Source organism: Pelobates fuscus, chromosome 8, assembly GCF_036172605.1.
Source record: "Pelobates fuscus isolate aPelFus1 chromosome 8, aPelFus1.pri, whole genome shotgun sequence".
NCBI lineage: Eukaryota > Metazoa > Chordata > Amphibia > Anura > Pelobatidae > Pelobates > Pelobates fuscus.
The window spans coordinates 163,594,475-163,615,093 of record NC_086324.1 but is presented as its reverse complement, the minus strand read 5'-3'; the positions used below and the strand labels follow the sequence as shown (position 1 = coordinate 163,615,093).

The following is a 20,619-nucleotide window of genomic DNA, read 5'->3' as shown; positions in this document are numbered from 1 at the left end:
TGTTCTGTGTGTGATCTGGTTTGCTACAGCAAAGCTATTGGTATAAAGATTGTGGTTTTAAAATTATGGGGTGGGTTCTGGCATCGGGTCACCTTGTTAGATCACTGGTGATCCCATTGGAGGGAAGGTTTGACCCTGGAACTGATGACAGTTTACCAAGTGTGGTGTGTACATTCAGTGTCATTAATTAAGTTCTTACAAAACATGGAATAGTCATTACAGGTTACGCGGGGAGCAGCAGCTGTTACATCGAGAAATGTAGGAAGTAATAAAATAAATTAAATTAAAAAGCGGCAGACACAAAAAGTAAATTTCGTTCAATAAACGGCACACTGCAAAATACATAGTTTTAAAGAAAGTTTTAATATTTTGTGTATGAACAAGCTACAATGTGTTTAACACACTGAAGAGTAAAAACAATATACATTATCTTATTACAGCCGTTTAGGCAGTAGGTCACTCTCAGTCATGGTCTTCCATCTGTCCTTGGTCAATATGCCGTGAGTGATCAAGAGGTCTCAGGACTCTGTGGATAATTGAAACTGCAAAGATTTCCAGGTCTGAACAGCATCATGGAGAAGTTTGTTAAAAAATTTAATTACGTTGGCTCAGTACTCAATGTTCCTCATGGCAGCCACCGAAGAAGAAAGCTTGCGGGGAATGGTCTTGGCAATCTGCCTAAAGTCTTCTGGCTTGGTTTTAAGGAGGGTAACAATGTGTTGCAGAGTCCGGGTAGGTTGTAAACCAAGGGCGTCCATCACATTGATCAGATAATCTAGAAAAACACATAATAAGCAAGTGTAAGATGATGCCACTGGGAAAGTTCTCATTTCAATAGCAGAAGACAGCTCTACATGAATGTGAAGTTCACCTAGGTCAGTGATGTCTGCCGTTAGGTAATTTTGTGTTGTAGAATACTGGTTTTTCAAGTTCTTCAGCATGAGGCCAAAGTTCAGAAATCACTGACCTAAACTACTGCAGTTTACCTATCAGACGCAGCCCCCATTCTACATTGACACACTATAAGTTCTATTAAATGACAATGGTCCCCTAGTCCATCCCTATTAAAAGGTTGGAGAACACTGCTTGGGCCTGCCTACTCCAATCCATGTTTTTATAACACAGTGGCAATACTTCATCCCTAAAAATGTGCACCTTATTTATCCAGTTTCACCCAGAGCTATCACTAATGTAAGTGAGCAGTATTTTTTTTTTTTTAATTGGTAACATAATCTGTGTCCCTATCTGCTCAGACAGAGACAGAAATGGTTTGTCTTTACTGTGATAATGAAATGTACATCCTCACCTATATCAGTGGCCAGCTGCTTGCTGGAGTGCAGCGTGAGTGCTGGGATCTGCAGGATGACATCACTGTATGTTTGCATGGTAGCACGGGCAAGAGATCCCAACCAGTAATCAGCCATGTTATCCAGTTCTGGAGTTTCCTCTCCTGCAATGGACAGAACATCAGCATCATTTCTAGAAAACCTAACAAAGACTTGGAACGAAGCCAGTCAACAGATTATCATCATCTCTGGGAACAAATCTACCTTTACCAACTGATGCTTTAAATGTCCTACAACTCGTAATCTTAAAATCTTTTTTGTATAAAAAGTTTTTTATTCAGTCTTTGAATACATAAAAAAAAAAAAAAATATTAGGACCATGTGACGATTAAACATGGAAGTACCAGAAGCAAAACAAACAAAATGATAAAGAGGTGTATTGTGGAAAAGCAGTCACCAACAACCCAGGAAAACTCCCAAAGCTGTAAGTATAACATATATTATCCAGAGCTGGGCTGGGATGGCTATAAAAATTAAATACCCAGGTGAATCATATGCAATACAAGTAGACATAAAACATACACTCAAACGTGGTGGAAATCCAGTACAAATAATTCTATATTCTTGGACATGTCAGAGAGTGCCGCACAGCAAGGAGGAAATAGAAATCAAGGATTGGTGAATTGTAGGGCTGAAGAGTCAACCTCTTGCCCACCTTCCTCTCTTCTGAGAGAAGGGAGACAAAAAGCCCTGCATTCAAACCTTCTCTGGCAGTAGGAAACAATTCCCAATCTCATAGCTTGTTTACTTATTTTCAAAGCATTGTGGTACATAACCAAAATTAGTGAATGTGTGTGCCTCTGATTTGAGCGTGAAGAACCTTCTCTGTATTAGGATTCCATTGGGTGTGTGTACACATTTTTAACCAAACGTCTGCTTCCTGAAACGGTGGGAATGACAGCGATTTGAAGAGCAAGGAATTCATTTTTTGCCAAAACATAATGCTCCCAGCATAAGTCTGTGGCTGTAAAACCATACTGTCTATAGAGCCAGTAAGATAACCCTCAGGACATCTATAGAACTTAGCAAGGCCCATTTAGATCACCCAGAACTGCGCCGTTTACCTTTCAACAGAATCCCATTCTATTAAAATAATACTATGCCAAAGTTCATGAGAAGTGTTAATATTTGGTTAAGTGTTTTGTTTTGTGGGTGTGCGTATCGCAGAAGCCAGAATGTTTATTTGGCAAGGTACACTATGGGTCTAAACTAGCTTGGCAGTTGAGAGCCATTAATAAGAGTTTATGTGCCATTGTTTTTTGTTTTGTTTTTTACCAATAAATTATTAGCTACATGCTCTGTGTCTACCTGCTTGGTTAAACATTTGCTTCAGACTCACCTTGCTCAGGAGGGTATGGCAGTTTCCCAGCATGCAACGCAAGTTCCAATGTATTGTCTTCAGGTGTGACAAAGGGTTCAAGGTGTAGAGGAAGAGACATAAGATACTGCCCTATCTGAAAGTACAATGGAATGATTAATGTGTTCAGGGCAACAGGAGAGTTAGAACAAGGATGAGTGGCACACTGCTGCCTACTTACATTACTGATATACTCGAAAGGAGTAAGGCTGAATGTTGGCAAGTCATCGGTCAGCGTCTCACCTGAGCCTTCATAGCTCCAACTCTGTGGAACAAGTAGATTGGTCATCGAAGGATATAGAACTGTTTTTTATTATTTGAGAAAGGTTTTTTAAAATGATTTAATATTTAGAAAATGATTTTAATACTGTAATATTTTGTTATATAGGTTTTATTTTATAGATCTATATTTTTATATTTTAACACATCGTAAAAATTATTTTAAACGTTTATCCACAAATATTAAATCATTCGAAAAGCTCATTCAACAATTTTAAATCGAGGCCATAGTTGGGATGTTTTCTTTATTCTCATATTTGAATTCCACGGGTCTAACATCAATAAATTAACACAATGATCACTGAAATCAGCCAAAAGTTTATAGGCAATTATTACCTCCATCTTGGTGACAAGGAGAAGCTGTTGTTTTATACGCAGGAAGACGGAATCAAACGCTAACTGATGAGCCATTTGGTTCTGGCGAGTAAGTGCCGTGCGTGAAGCTGCAAGAAGACTAGTGCTCACTGCTCCTTTTTCCTGATTGGAAGACAGAAGTTGTGTTTAGTGGCTGATTGTCCATGCGATAGGACAATGGTCAACAAATTCCCACAGAAAAACAATCATCAGCCTACACCAGGGGAGGGTTATTCTAATACTCCAAACTTTGTGCACTACGCTCCCCATAATGGTTAAAGTCTGGCTGAACCTCCCCATAGAGTGGACACTCCAACGACTGGACGAGCAGTTTGCCCGATTCTGGGCCAAGCTAGAAAAGCGGGTGACAAACACGCAGAGACCAACACACGGAGGCACCCGGAGGGGCGCAGGTCCGAGAAAGAAGGGCCTACAAAGGGGCGCGGAACATACCCGACATGCTACCAAAACCAAGCGCAACCCGCATGGACCAGGGGACTTGGAGGTATTCACCCCGCAGCTACCCTCACGCAGACGGAGAATCATCCGCCACAGACGGCGTTCGAGCACCAGGACCCTCCGCCGCCCACGCGGCGAGTGGGACTTTGACTCACCGAGCCCCCAGACCCATGGCTCAAAGATACCGGCCCTTAAACTGGCCCAAGACCGAAAGGGCGAAGTACGTTGCCCCCTTCACTCAGAAACCCTGGAGAAGCCATCGGCCCTCAGCAAGCACTTACCAACCATGGGAGTGGGCTGACACCGGACTGACTAACTGCAGCAAGCGGCTGCTGGCGGCACCAACCACCGAGAGCCGTGCAATATATACAGGACTAAGAGTTATTTCCCTTGGGTGACTCTACTGTTTTATGCAACACACTAGCAACCTTTATTGTTGGTTTTTATATGCCTCACACGCTTAGCCAGCCACTATGTCACACTAGGCTTTCCCTCTTGAGCCTGCACTCTTTTAGACCTCCTGCCTAGACCCACAGCTCAAACTGTTTTAATGTGCCAGTACAAAGAGTACTTTCCTAACACACCTCTGACAGACAAGGCAATATACATGGACAGTGCTGGGGAAGGGGCCTCACAGTAAGGCTGACCAATCTAATAAGCCATACAACAAACTACCACCATCATACACATAACTCATTCGACCAGCCAGATGTGCGGTTCACCTGCTTGTTAGTCTGCCTCTCACGTACACCATGCATCACATTCACCCAGTAAATACGCATATATAGTCAGCCGGTATAGCTTGCTCCCGCATCAAACATTTTGTTGCCACACCACTGACTATTGTTCTGTTTTTTCTTGACGATCTTAAAAAAAAATGTGCAACTATATCCTGTGCCACAACTTAAATCTTGTTTTATTTTGGTACATTGTGGCAAGGCATGAAAGCTTGTAATATTAACTCTTGCACGAAAAAATAAAGAATTTTTTTTAAAAAAAGTCTGGCTGAACATCATGGGAAATGTAGTTTTTAAACATCTTGGTATAATCATTACACTGACATTTCACTGAAATGCTGAAAAATGTATTCGACATAGATTGGTCTTTCTTTCAAAATCTACCCATCACTGGATTTCTTTTCTTTTTTTTGTCCCTATTAGTTTAGCCCGGTAATGCTGGAGGGAAGAGAGCGACAAGCGTTAAAGCAAGGCCACTTAATAAAGGATTAGAACACCACAAGGCTCACGTCTTAGTCCTAACTAATATCTATTATGTTGGTAGCAATAGTAATAATAATAATAATATATTGGTATAATTACTCTCCTTAAAAATAAAAGCAAAGTTAAAGGTACACTATAGGCCACCGGACAACTTCAGCTCATTGAAGTGGTCTGGATACATAGTCCCAGTTCCATAAAGGAACGAAACCCAGTTTTAAAGGGAACTAGCAGTAGGGTATATTATTATGTTAGTTAGCTCAGGGAACGATAACACAGAAATGTTCCTTTAATGTGACATTTTAATTCACAGCATGGCTTTTATTCCTTTCAGCATAATTCCGTGTTTGGTAAATAAAGGCCAGCGTGCCGAGGACATTCAATGTTCTATAACGCGATACCAGGACATGTTAACATTAGAGCTGTGTACATTGACATGGCTATCATTTTACAAAGATTCTCTTTAACGCACAGGAGAGTACGTGTCATGTTGTGTACCCATAAAGAAAGTTATGTGACAATCAGGGTACCCTGGGAAAATTCACAGAGAGCTGGAGCATGGCATGAAGGTAAACGGCAGCTGGGAGATCGGATCTGGGAAGGAACAGGCAGAGGGCTACGGGTGACAGACATGGCTGGAACACTCTGTACTCAGTCAAGCAGCCTCCTGGCAGGGAAAGCAGTGTGTCTGTACAGCATGATGTGCTGTGTACATAGCTAGGTGACCGACAACTGTGAAATGCATGACTCTCTGCTTTTCCTACCGGTGTGCACCACTATATACTTAATCAACTAAAGAACCAACAATGGCCCTAATATTTTACTTTTTGTGGGGAGAGTATTTGAATGAAAAATGTAGATTTCGGAATAAGTTCTATTAAATTAGCTGTGAATATAGGGCAGTGAAAAAAACTGAAGGATGAAGACTGCTGAGAGTACATCGGATGAATTCAGATTGGGGGAAACCTGGTACCTCCCTAGGTCAATACATTCCATTATTCATTTTCATATTGACCTGTTTTTGTTTAAAGAACATGATGTCTGAGGGTTTGACCAGGCATGGTACTGAATAATACTATCTTGCTTTTTAATTCTTGCGGGAGCTTCATATTTAATATTTAACAAACAAAACCAAAAAAAAGTATGTTGGCGCTTTAAAATGATGTGCTACACCAAATAAATATAAAAGTCTACACTAAATGGTGTTTGACACAACAAGCTGGAATATGCAGCACAGGAACGGCCATCGGGTATCAACCGTTGCAAACCGGAGACATCGCTCCCGCTTCCTGACTTAGCCTGCCGCATCTCCTGGATCGCCACGATGGGGCTGCGATGCTTACAGACAGGCGGATTGAAGGGTATCGGCTGAGCCTAGGCTTATTCGGACGCTCTGATTATCGTATACATTCCTCACTTACAGCCAGCTTGCATTATGCTTACCATGTTTTATGTTTCTATGCTAAGCCAACACCACTGCGTGTGTCTATAATGTTTCGAGCGCGACCTGGAGTCTTACTATTTTACTATAAAACTACCTACTACAGGGGTCTCTTGGGTGCATTCACTCTTTATTGCCATATCAGTAACCCAGCTCATTGCAACTAACTAGTTTTGACCCACTTCTACCTCTTAGAGCTGGAAAGTTTAATCCATTCTTTTTTTTTTTTTTTTTTTTAATTCTTTATTTTGGCGTGCAAGAGATAAGCAGATGCGATTACATTTGCAGTGCCCCAACGGCATACACTCATTGTTATACATAGGTTGTTAAGTTAAGAGGCATAGCATAGAGTTACTGTGCACATTTTTTATATTGTCACGATATATAGTCGAGTATGTGTCGCTTGTGTGAACTTGGTGTAAGTGTATAGAGTGAGTCAGCGCTTGAAATCAGTCACCCCGGGCCATCAGAGACTGGTACTCCCATGTGTGCATAGCAATAAGTGGTCGAGTATAGTGCTGTGTTGTATGCATGGATACGGCCTTGTGTAAGCGTTTGGTGTGAGCGCGTTCCCCCAGGCTGTGTACATATGAGGAGACATGCCTGCTGTCATGAGGGTAAGGAAGAGGTCATCAGTGACATGCAATATCAGTCCTCAAGCACTCTGTGGTCCCCATATGGTATGGGAGGCATAGATACTGTAGTGGATACTCAGCAGTTGGCGTCTCTGAACCTGTCCATGATGGTTGGTGCCGGTATATACGGCCTCGGCTTGGCATGTGGAAGTCCTTAAATGTGGGCCCGGTATGTTATCCCCGTGAAGGCATGCTCCGTGCGGTTGGTACGCATGTGTTATACAGTGCTCTATTGTATCATCATGAGGTGACATTAGGTTGCTCACGTGAGGCATATTCGCCCATAGTCCCCTTGGTCTGTAGCTTGTTGTTCTCCCTCCATGGGCCTTTCCCCATCCTGCTGCGTGTCCGTGGCTTGTTGCTGGTCTTGGGCTGCTGCTGGATATGGGATGCTGTTTGGTGGGATGATTGATTGGGGGGGAATGCAGCGTTGTGTTTAGGGCCCCGGCCCTCGGTTCTGGCAGAGGGGAAGTAACTCTGCGCATGGCGCAGGTGGCAGTATCTATGGTGCCGCTTTTCGCTGTGCATCTCCCCCCTCCTTCTCCCATCTGCCACTGGGGGTAGGTGTCTCTTAGGGGCCCCGCTCTGCCTACTCACTGTGAGGTGCTCATGTCTGTTCTGCGGGGATCAGCGGTCTGTGTCAGGCGCCATGAGGCGATGTTGTCACACGCGGCCTCCGCCATCTTAGATTTAGGCCGTCTCCGCGAGGTCTCCGAGTGCGGCCACGGGGTGCGGACCGGGATTACCCCCCCGGTCCATGGGGGGGGGGATCAGGGCCAGGTCCGTTCCGGTGCAGCGTGGCTATCAGGTTCCGGGTGGCAGGATAGTGGAGCGGCGGCCGTCCACTCCACTCACCGCCCAGAGAGCTCCCGCCCGTTGCGGCAGAGAACTCCCCTCCGGGGGACTAAAACCCATCAGGCAAGCCTCTCCCCGGTCCGGTGACCCCCATCCATCGAGGGTCGCAGTGATGGGTAAGTTGGATTAGTTTTAATCGGTAGTAGTGGGCTTTATAGGGTCATTGTGTGCGGGAGCTGATCTTCCCTGCGACCGCTCCGCTCGGCGGTCCGGCCCCGCCCCCCCTTAATCCATTCTACTCGTTTACTTTCTTCCTATTTTACTTTATTATCTTTGTACTTTAAGCAAACGTCACCATAGTTACTTTCATAGTTGTCTTCAGAAGCAGTTCCCTTGCGACTTAACTCTACTACATCATACCTTAAAGGGACACTATGGTCACCAGAACAACTACAGCTTATTGAATTTGTTCTTGTGAGTAGAATCATTACCTTCAGGCATACACTTATTTTAATATAATTTTACGAAGACTAATGGGTGGTTTTACTTTTTGCTGCTCACTCTTATTTTACTTTACTTGGATTGTACTGTTATTTGTATTTGGTCCTTGACCAGAAATAAAGACTTTGCTCATAGATCAGCATTAGTGAAGCAAAACTTGTATTTGTCTTAAAGGAAAATGGTAATGATTTGTAATTCTGACTGAAAAGAAAAACAACTAAATGTCCTGGTAAAACATGTCATAATGAATATATACATATTATTGTTTTCAGGGATGTCTTTGCTTACTCTAGATGTGAAAAGGGGGCCACTTTCACCCTCTTTGATCAGAAGGTCAATAATGATAAAAATGGTGACGTTGTTCCTTTAACACCGCAAGTTCAGCTACAGACTCCCATTTAAAATAATATAAATAAACACGTCTGCTTCCTGCAGAATCTTCACAAAACAAATACACTTCCTACGGAATAAATACACTTCCTACGGAGTCCATACTGAACAAATAAGCATTCTGGCATTCTACACTGAACCAATGACCTACGTTCAGGCTCTCTAGCAAACCAGCTTCCTAACACAGCCAACTAACACCAGAGGTTTTAGCCGTTTCTTGCTAAGTATAGTGAAACATAACATGCAAGGCAGCTGGCGCACAATATACTGAAACATAACATGCAAGGCAGCTGGCGCACAATATACTGAAACATAACATGCAAGGCAGCTGGCGCACAATTTACTGAAACATAACAGGTGCACTTTATTACAAAGTTTTGAACACCTAAAGTGTTGGATTTGGATATGGATTTTAAAACTTTAAGGACACATGATGGAAATTTCCCATCATGCTGGCCTTTTTCTTGTTGTTGTGTCCTTAAGGGGTTAATGTTGCATGCTCATAAATCAACAATAGCTCTGCTAGCTGGGAGAGCTTGGCACAATGGTAGATTGCAGTCTGGCACGAATGGAGAAGGAATTCACCTTTATGGTGTATAAAGTCTCCATCAGGCTGGCATACTCCGCTGGGTCCCCTTTCTGGAGGTAGTTGTACTCTTGCCATGGGTTCTTACTGCTCTTGCGATCGGGGGCGCTCGTCTCCTGAATGCACGTCAAGCTACGAGGGCTGTAGGAATCTGACAAATATTTACCAGCCGTTGCCAAAATCCTGATGCAGGAGAAACACAGGAGAGAAGCGGAGAATACTGTGATGAAGTTGCTTAAAATGCGTCGGGATGTTTAGTTAAATACAATTACTGCTACTTCTTTTACTTTATTTCTCTGCAGCTTGCAATTACTTCAGCTGTATTATGAAGAATAAAATGTTCACAAAGCAGAACAAACTGTCAATTTAAAGCAGGAGACTAAGCTGGTGGAGAAGTCTAGCTGCGTATGTTCGGCTTCATAGGAGACCACACCAGGCATAGGAAACCCAATATGTTTACCTGCACTAAACACCAAACATCAATACCCAAAACAATGTCAACAGCGACTAGAAAGTTCCCAAAAAACAATAAAATAAACATTGCATGAGATAACTAGTACCATGTTACCATAATATATGGATTCCTATGTCAACGCAAGGGGTGGGGCTAAGGTTACTTTCTAGAGCCTTTCATGTAAACTGCCAAAGTAGATTCCAGGAAAATCAAACCAAAATCTTTATTTCTTTAATTTGCCCATCATTTTCCTTAGGGGGGACCTAGAGGGGTCCAACAAGTAGGATAGCTGAGGGGCTTGGATACTGCAAACAGATGTAGCTTGTCTCTGCCTGCATCTGTTAATGGTATAGATCTCTTTATAACTAATGGATCAAATATTCTTCTGGTTTGTCTTTGTTTAAAGGGACATATAATGAAGGGAATGGTATCCCATTTCAATGCATTATTAGATAAGATAATAGAAAAGTAAATTATAAAAGGGACACTACAGTCACCAGAACAACTAGTCAAGCAGGCAGATCAGGGGCAGAGCGAGCAGCAGACTGTAATAAAAGTAAGATTTTGCAATAATGGCCATGGGGGCTAAATGTTTTTTTTTTTTTAACACTATAGGGTCAGTAATATGTGTTTGTGTTCCTGACCCTATAGTGGTCCTTTAAACTTACAATGCATGTGCTGCTGCAGGATAACTCCCAACCACACCAGAAATATGCTCCACCAAAGTTAAGTTTGTTATTCTGGTCTATAATGGCTTCCTTCTTATGCCACAAACTATTGCACAGCAGGTAAACCCAAAAACGTGGACAGCGCTAAAAAATATTTTCTTATATAGAGTGTAGCACATAAAATCATAAAATAGAACTTAAAACTAGCAGCAATCACCCAGATAAGTGACTTAAAGCATCCAAAACCAGAAGATGAGTGGAGCTGCAGCTGGGGGTAAACTGTGTATCCCGTAAATACCTGCTGTGCAATGGAAAAAAACAGAAGATGGTGTTGTGCTGAAATACTATTCTGCACACAATGGTCAGTTTATATCTTACCAGAAAACTATATTCCAAAAAAAACATCTGAAAAGATACATATAAACACATATAGTGCAGACCATCTGATTTTGAATATTTTTGTAGTGCACACTAATAAAAAAATTGGGAGTTCACACTCACATTTCCCAGAGCCTGATCAACCCTGGCTCTGGGTGGGGTAGGCTCCTATGAAGAGGGAAAAATCCCACAATCAGGTATCCCAGGGAAACCAAGCGTACTCTGCAGCACACCAATAAAACAGTATAAAAAAATATATATTTATTGGTTTACAAATAAAACTGCTTACTCAATAAGTTGGGGGCTTGTGATGTACAAGTTCCAACAAAAAGCGCTTAAGTTAAAAGTCAGTAGCTCCAGTTGCCTCCCTGTTTCGGATCCTGGCTCTGCCCACTAGTGTCGTGTTTCACCCACGTGACCGGGGCTTCCTCAGTTTTAATGGTTAAAAAAACTTGTTTGTGCACTACAAAAATATTTGAAATCAGATGGTCTGCACTATATGAGTTTATATGTATCTTTTTAGATGTGTTTTCGGAATTTGGTTTTCCGATAAGATATAAACTGACCTTTCATCGCAACACCATCTTCTGTTTTTTTCCTTGCACAGCAGGTATTTACAGGATACACAGTTTACCCCCAGCTGCAGCTCCACTCATCTCACAGAATGCTAAACTGAGATCAGCCATACCTCAGTTCAGCTTGTCCTTGCCTCAATTTGCAAACAGTATTTATGTTAAAGGAGCCTAGCTTACCGGCTTGCCAATTGTTGCTCGAAGTCTCCACATTGGCGTAACAGCTCCCCGCAGGTGGCAATAATCCTGAAAGAGAGCAAAACAGAACAAGTCAGAGCGACCTAGGCTTCAAAAATGCTAGGCGCATGCAAGCACACAGCATTAAAAACAAGTTCCATCGAAAGCCAATTTTATTTAGCTTAATCTGGAACTAGTTCACATCATGGTTAACCCATCTCTACCACTGTCTTTGTATTTTAGAAATAAAATGCATACAAATGTATATGGAATGCATAACGAACATATGAACAGGATGCAACTGCATTATAACATTATTTTTATGTATATGGTGCTATTCAGAGATACCTACAAAAAAACGGGTACATTTAAACAAACAATCTGAATTTTTATTTTTTTCTAATTCTTTAAAGAAATGGAACAGTGACAAAAACCTTTAGAGATCACACTGTAATCCCTTTGAAAGGATATATTCGTAGATAATAAGGAACATCATTGTTTTAGGTGTCATAAAAACATTAAAAATAGTAAAATTCCATGCTTATGGGTATTTTATTTTTTTTAAACGTGATGGCATTTTTGGAAACTGAGCTTTCTAAAAAGGTCGCCAGAATTAAAAAATAATGCCTGTATGTTGGCAGAGAGGGGATCAGTATACAGATTGATCTGATTGATTAACATGTATAAACTGAGGTAAGTGTTTGACTGGGGTTTGTGAATATTGCTGGAATACTCAGTATTATCATGTACTGCGTGGCCCTGGTGATGTTTACCGTACTGAGTTCTGAAACGCCGTCCAGTCTTCATGGAAAAAGGAGTCTGCAGGAAGGCTGTCCAGCTTGCATTTTTTTCGTATAGACTGTAGTGTGTTTGTGAAGTCTGAAACGTACCTAAACAAGAGATAAATTACTGATATAAGTTAAATAAACAAAGCCAGAGAAAGGCGTTGAAGTGTATCAGTGACGTTGCAGAGGTTACACCTGTGTGCTGAGCAGAGCCCAGGTGCCTTCTAATGCCAGGCAAATGGCACAATGTAAGCAAAGCTGGGATTTGCCTTTTGTTTGAGAAAAGAGCTATGCCAGTAACTTCGAATGAAATCAACAAAGAAAAGAAAATAAGTTGACTTATAAAACAATAACAGATGAATTATGTTGGCGTGTGCCCATGCAGTGGTAATGCCAGCTATTACGCTATCCCCCGCATTGTGCTGGCTCGTAGACAACCATTCATGGCGGCGACAGACAGCGCTTAGATTTCCTGGTCGCAGCCATTGACATCCCATAATGAAGATCAATATTGCTGTACAGAACAAGACATGTTTCAAACATATTTTTGTTATGTCCTATCTGTACTTATAGTCCTATAACTTGCAAAAAAAAAGCAAAAAAGCAAGTAAACACTGGGTGTTTTAAAACTCAGGACACAATTTTGAATCTATTTAGCAGTTTTTTCAATAGCTTTTGTAGATAAGTAAAAGATTTTTTCAAGTAAAAGTCAAAACACATTTTCTTTTTCAAATTTTTCACCATATTTTATTATTATTTTTAAAGTAAATTATATGACATGATACAAATAATGGTGTGTAAAGAAAGCCCTTATTGTCCTGAAAAAAACCTATATATAATTTGTATGGGAACAGTAAATGAGAGAGAGGAAAATTACAGCTAAACACAAACACCACAAAAGAGTTAAAACAGCCCTGGTCCTTAACATACAACATGGCCAAGGGGTTAAAAATTGCTTTTATTATTGCTAATTGGCTGTTTTTGCACGTGTTTTTTTATTTTTCATGCATTATTTATGTAATGCCAGTTCCAGCCTGGACTGTCCCTTTAAAACATGCAGCATCTAGTCTTAACAGCAACCATTACATTGAATACCTTGAGGTACATCACACATATTAAAGACAGACGTAAATTGTTACACTTACTTTTTAAAGAGTGACTGGAGAGCACGTAGGAGTCCGCACACCCCTAAACCATCCGATAATTGGATGCATCGCTCCACTGCCCCGGAGGCAAGGCTGAAGAGCCGGGACACAGACTGGGACAGTTCTTGGACGCAATCCAGAACCTCCCCATGCTCCTACAAGAAAAGGACATTCTAAAAACAGGCAAACTTACAAAGGTTCAGATCTGATGATCTAACCTCCATGTCATAAAAACTCAAAGGACATTGTCAGGAATATAAAAATACAATATTGCAATATTAAAGGTTCACCTGCTCTCATACTGATGAAAAGCTTTTTAAGATCATGCATTGGTAAAGAAACCATCATTATACGCCCGGACTACAGGTAATGAAGGTATTAGCTTACTGTACCAATTAACCCGATAAACCGTCTTATCAGGCAGCTGCAGGAAACCTTTTATTTTTGCAATCATATTAAAAATAATTCACTAAATAAGTTACATGTGCAGGTCCACAACAAAAGCAAATTAAAAAAATAAAGTTTTTTTTACAATGTAAGGAGGGGGGGGGGGGAGGCAAGCCACCTATATGGTGGGTTTTCACTATAGGGTCAGGAATACATGTTTGTGTACCGGACCCTATATATTAGTGGAGAACCCCCCCCCAATAGATTTGCGTTGAGCTTACATGATACGGTCATTCATAAGACCGCTAAACATGTTATCTAAGAATAGGCTGGGGTTTAGGACAGTGTGCAAGTAACTTCTCATTTTGTTAAAGATATAAAAGCACCACAAATATGTAGTGTGGTAGAAGACATACAGTTAGTGCCACATTTAATTAACACAATTTAGAGACAAGATGTCTGTCTGTCTGTCTGTGTGTGTAAGGTAGGAGGACAGATTTTCAATGCTACAAAGGAAATTAGTCAGTTTTCTCACCAGAGGTATTGCACTAATCTGTATCAAGAGATGGGCTTCTTCTAGCTCCCCATACTTCAACTGGAAAGGTTTGTATGGTCCATATACACATTCCACCAGTTCCATCATCTTCACCAAATTGTGCTCACCTGCAGCAAACACTTCCAGTTAGTTTGAGGACTGGCCACTGGCCAATTATAATCAATGTTCGTGAATACTATCAATGAAAGTAAATACTATCCTAGCAACCTAGTTTCTACCCTACCCTTACCTTTTGTGTCACTTTACCCCACTCCCTCTAGAATGTAAGCTCATTGAACAGGGCCCTCAATCCCTCTGTTCCTGTGCGTCCAACTCATCTGGTTACAATTACATGTCTGTTAATCCATACATTGTACAGCGCTGCAGAATTTGTTGGCGCTTTATAAATAATAATTATAAATAGGTGATATTGCTTTCTTTTTTGAAAATTAAAGGGAGACTCTGGGCACACTAAAGTTGTCACGATGCGAGAAGGTCTTACTTTAAGGGGTTAAACTGTTAAAGAACGGTTTAACTCCAAATTCTGCAAAAATCCACCCAATTGTTTTTCCCCTCTACTTCCTTTGCAGATCTGAGGCTTTGATGAAGACGCCTCGGACCAGGTTCTGCAGATAAGCTGAGAGTAGATCCCGAATGTGAAAAGTGATGCAAATGTATTGTTCTGTGTTTTTTCTCTAAGGTTATTACAGTAAAACGGTATAATGAAAAGTATTCTTGAAAAGTTAGCTAATGTTTGTTAACTGGATTTTATAACTAAAAAAACATTTTGAACGAAGAATCAAACCCAATTGCAATCCAATCTAAATTAACAGTTAAAGGAACACTATAGGTTCAGGATCACAAACATGTATTCCTGACCCTTTAGTGTTAAAACCACCATCTAGCCTCCCTGGCCCCTTCTTTGCTTTATTGACTCCCTAAATATAGTAAAATCTTACTTGCATTCAAGTCTGCAGCTCCTGGCTTTGCCCAGGTTTGCCTGTGACCTGCCTGTTGTCTGCTGACATCATCAGAAGTGGTGGTCTGAGCCAATCACAACGCTTCCCCAAAGGATTGACTGAGGCAGATCAGGGGCAGAGCCAGCACAAGTAAAACACAGCCCTGGCCAATCAGCATCTCCTTATAGGTGTTCATTGAATCAATGCTTCTCTATAAGGAAGGTTCAGTGTCTGCATGTAGAGGTGGAGACACTGAATGGCAGTGCACTCACTGTGCAGCACTGCCCCAGGAAGCACCTCTAGCAGCCATTTGAGGAGTGGCCAGTGGAGTTATCACAAGGCTGTAATGTAAACACAGCATTTTCTCTGAAAAGACCGTGTTTACAGCAAAAAGCCTGAAGGTAATGATTCAACTCACCAGACCAAATACAATAAGCTGTAGTTGTTCTGGTGACTCTAGTGTCCCTTTAAACTAGTACTCTGAAAAAGAGGGTGGGGGGAAAAAAGGAGTGAAAGTAAATTAATAAAAATGTCAAGAGCATAATATTAAGGGGACGTGTTGTAGTCATTGATTCACTTTATTTTAGAGGGTAAATAATACTAATAATGTTTATTACTATTATCATTATATATTTCCAAACTATATATATATATTATTCCCTTTAAAATTGTGCAGTGCTTCTTAAAACTATATATTTTTAAAAAAAAATTTATGGACTCAAAATCTTAAGACAATCATTGAAAACCAATTGTGCTAACATGGGCAGCCATTTTGAACTTCCAGTAGAACAGTACATATTATTTCAAACCGGGGTGGTTACTTTTCTCTGCTGGAGATTGCCCATAGCAAAGCAGCAGAGGACTGTATATTGCAATCTTAAAAACTGCTTCCACAATTGTCATTTTTTTGTTTTTTAATGCTTCAATGGCTGTTATAAATTTGTCTTCTGTGTAAGAAGTTTGTTTAGTTTTTACCTTTGAAATATTCTGTTTACAGTTGCACTTTGATCAATGATTAGAGTACAAATGAGTCAAATGCAGAGACCAAACATCTTTTGAACAGGTGCATATCCTGTTTGGCATTTCGCTGGGGTTTTAACACCTTTTCTGGGAAAGCTTTTTTTGTTTAATGTGTTTTGTGTTTACAGTCACATTTGTTAAATATAGTTATTTATCAGGGCTGCATGATTGATGGTCACACTATATTGTGGAAATATGGAATACTTGGCACATAAACAGTGATGTGACCTAATATTCTTTTATTTATTTATTTCCTGATTTAGCCGAGCGAGGGAGCGGTGAATGAATATCGTGTAAGTGAACGCTGTGCAAATAAACGGTCTTGCGTTTTCGGGTACAAACACTTTACATATTTAAAGTTTATTCTTGATTATATTCCTAGTTGAAGGGACACTTCAGGCACCAACACAAATTGTATGCACTTCATAGCTTTTTGTTCTAAATTATTCGCATGGTTTTTGCTACCTAAAAAATAAAAATGATTTGCAACATTTTGCATCTTCGCCCCACCTGCTAAGCTCTAAAATCTTTCCATCTTGCTGGTTATAGTATCTAACAAAAACACATGTTTATCAGTAAACACAAATATTTCTGGGGCTTGTAGTTCAAAAAATTTTTTTTAGAAGCAAATAAGCTGATAAGCAACAGATTCCATAGACCTCTACTGTACCCATAACAAATGGATTTATGGCATATATAAACCTTTACAAAAGTCCTCCGAAAGTATGAAAAGCATCCTCGTTGGCTAATCGCTCCTTTATCTGGAAGAGCTAACTGCAGAGGCAATAACTTCAAAAAAACTTTTTATATTTGTTTTATTTTAAAAATTCTTTTAATGCATCATGTATTTTTATTTTTATTTATTTTTTTAAAGAAATGGTTCATTTAGAGTGCTCCTTTAAAGACAACACTTCAAAATTACATGTTTCCAATCATATCTACCGTAGAATAAAAAATAAATAAAAAATCACTGAAATATTGTTAATTATTATTATTATTATATTATTTCTATAGCGCCATCGGATTCCGTAGCGCTGTACAAAGGCTGGACTAACAGACATGTAATTGTAACCAGACAACTCGACGTACAGGAACAGAGAGGTGGTGGGCCCTGCTCAATGAGCTTACATTCTAGAGTGAACTTCAGCTTTGAACACAAAGCGGATGATTATTTTGCCAGCAAAGTGGAAAATATGAAAGGAAGACTATCATCCGATTACTAGGAAGCTAAACAGAAATTTGTGAAACAGTATTTATCATCTCAAATAAAGCGGACACAATCCATTCCAATTCCAAATAAATATGGAGTCTTTAAATGGCTTAAAAAAAAAATAAGTATTTCATCAAATAAGCATTTAAATGAATAGCAGCTCAACCGGTTTCGTGAAAGAGCGAGGGACGTTGAGTACAATATGTGAGAACGACATAACGTGGCAGACTTGATCAGGTGACCATTCGTTGGGACACTACTCGGTCAAAAGAAATGTGTATGTTAATATGTACCTTCTTAAAAGCAGAGGGCGAGGAGGTGTGGGTTTGGCCATGTTTGGGCACATCACGCCATGTGCAGTTCCCATGCAAGCATACTGTTAGAAAACTCTTTTACATTTTTACAAAAGGTTTCAGATTTTGACATGGAATTCTCAATGCTGATACGTCACGTGGGAAGGAGGTTTCTGTCACTGTTGTAACTGAACACAATAGCTTATATTTGTAATGATTAAAAAAAAAAAAAAAAGGTACACCGCTAAGACCTAATTTGTATGTACAGTGTAAGCACACAACGTAGTCCCTATCTTCACGGAGCTGCAGCAGAGCACATATGGGTCAGCAACTTGGAGGATATCCACAAACAGCCCAATTCACAAAACTGTTACTGGACAATGAATAAAGTGATAGTATTGTCAGCTTAGTCAGCAACTCCACTAATCAGATCTGACGAATGGACCTGCTACCAGGGGCTGAACTTCATATCTCATAAACTGCGGATGGAGAGGCGATTTATGGGATATGAGCAGACCCCTTATCCAGATTAAGGTGTCAGGGAAAGGACTGTCGGCTGTAACGTTATTTCATTTCCTTGTGTGTGCTCTCCTACTTGTAAATATGTTACAAATACATAAATAATTATATATCAAGCAATAAAATGTGTCATTCCCAGGCTGCAGAGTCCCTTTAAGAACAAAAAGGTCAAATTGACACAAAACATGGGATGATGGGGAGGTAGCAAATTAAACATGTTAGTTTCAGTAAATGGGTAAATGTAGAGGGTTTAAGAGCAAAAATATTTCTAAATCAACACTTGAGCAGTAATTTAAAGCAGTGTTTCTCAATGATATTCTAAAAGAAGGCAGATTTGTTTTTTTTTTATAATGTTCCCAAGTACTCTCGATGCCATAATTTTCTATCAAATACCATTAACTACTGAAATGAAATGGCAGCTGAAGTACCCTTTAGTTCCATCAGACATACAAGATGGGCTAAATGTCCCACAGGTTGAGAAATGTAAGCCAAGAAAAAACGTTGCTTTTAGTCAAAAAGCACTTATGGCTGGCTATACAGTGTAAGATTGCAGAGGGGAGCTGTGCATTGCTGATCATACGAGCATGGCGTTTGGTCAATATTACAGAGTTGGTTTGTAAGCTAATGTCCTTTTAGGAGGACTAAAGTCTCAAAACCAGCTAACCTAGCGGTTACACAACATGTTACAAGCATGATTAAAAATCGGTCAAAGAAGGGCATTTGTCATGCATACTACAAACAACGTAAACAAGCCCTCTGTAGGTTTGGACTACAACTCCCACAATCCTTTGCAAGCCTATTACTCAAATACATATGCAGGGGCGCAACACATCACCCCTGCTCACGAGGCACAATACTAGGCAAATATCTTACGCACAGGACTGATATGAGGCATGTTATAATTGTTTCTTATTACTATAATAGCCATTGAAATTTTAGACTAAAGTAACAAAATAAAAAGACAATATATGCATCGGTAAGCTTTAAAAAAAATAGAATAAAAAAAAAAAATAACTTTGCATTTTAAATGATTTTCTTTGGCTCATGGTTCTTACATAGAATGATTCCAAAACACCACGGTTATATCTTAGCTCACTAAAGGCTCGCTGAGCATCATGGGAAATTTGGCAGAGCCATCTAGAATGCCAGTATGCAATCAAAGACAAAAGGTTAATCTCCTATACTGTCAAGCCCCACCGAGGGGCCTGGCTTCACTATTACCAATATGATGCCAGGGTTCAAAGCTATCAACACCGAGTTTTCTTAGAATCTGATAATTCAGGCTAGTTCACACATTGGTACTACAGGTATAGGTGGATTAAAATCTATTCCTTAATAACGTCAGAAATATAATGCAAAGCGTAATGTTTAGCTAAGGTAACACAGGCTGGTTTATAACCAGATAAATAATAATCAGACCCAAGGCTCCCCCACACACACTACACCCAAACATATACTGTGAGGGAGTTCAAACATGACGTTCCTAACGAAGACGCCGCATGCTTTTCTCCCCTCTTCCTTTATTCTCTGCCTTAACTACCTATTATCCCAGATTATATATAGCCCTGGACAACAACATTCTTAGCACATTTCAGTTTAACCCCTTAAGGACCAAACTTCTGAAATCCCATCTCTACCTGGAAAGTCTTATATAAAAGATCTGATGTAGTTCTCAGAGGCTCGTATTTCATCCTAAATATAGACTTCTATACCCATTCTATATTTAAACACTATTTATTTATGGTTAATAGGGGTCTGGAAAATGTCTGGCTACGAGCAAATATGTGCATGACAAAAGTATCTATAGTTAAATACTAAGCTTTGAAATACACTTCTGACTTTAAGAAGGAATAGATTGTAATCAACATTTCATCCATGCCTTTAGTTAAAATGTGTGAATTGGCCTTAGTTATATCAGATTCTAAAAAACTCAATGTTGTTTATTTTGAATCCTGGCATCAATTAGAGATTGGGTCTGTTTCAACTTGATGTAACAGAGATTCTACCATACTTAGTAGACATGTGCACCAGTGAAATTTTCGTTTTGTACGAATGATTTCGTACTAAATAAAATTTTAATTAGTCAATCCCGAATTTCGTCTGCAAACCATTCGTTTTCGGACAAAATTAGTTAAAAAATTATTATCCAACCTTGGG

General features: G+C 40.0%; 1 protein-coding gene across 1 annotated transcript in view; it reads right to left on the bottom strand.

Annotated features, from left to right (window-relative positions):
* Positions 1 to 344: 344 nt before the first annotated feature.
* COG7 (component of oligomeric golgi complex 7) overlaps positions 345 to 20,619 on the bottom strand; it is a 47,373-nt gene continuing 27,098 nt past the window's right edge. Inside the window, exons 9-18 of the mRNA XM_063430634.1 lie at positions 14,462 to 14,589; positions 13,540 to 13,694; positions 12,383 to 12,499; positions 11,613 to 11,678; positions 9,360 to 9,543; positions 3,319 to 3,459; positions 2,885 to 2,968; positions 2,686 to 2,800; positions 1,307 to 1,450; positions 345 to 775 (exon numbers count right to left, since the gene is read on the bottom strand). Coding sequence (XP_063286704.1) covers positions 609 to 775; positions 1,307 to 1,450; positions 2,686 to 2,800; positions 2,885 to 2,968; positions 3,319 to 3,459; positions 9,360 to 9,543; positions 11,613 to 11,678; positions 12,383 to 12,499; positions 13,540 to 13,694; positions 14,462 to 14,589 — 1,301 coding nt within the window. The 3' untranslated portion in view covers positions 345 to 608. The remainder of the gene's footprint in view (positions 776 to 1,306; positions 1,451 to 2,685; positions 2,801 to 2,884; positions 2,969 to 3,318; positions 3,460 to 9,359; positions 9,544 to 11,612; positions 11,679 to 12,382; positions 12,500 to 13,539; positions 13,695 to 14,461; positions 14,590 to 20,619) is intronic.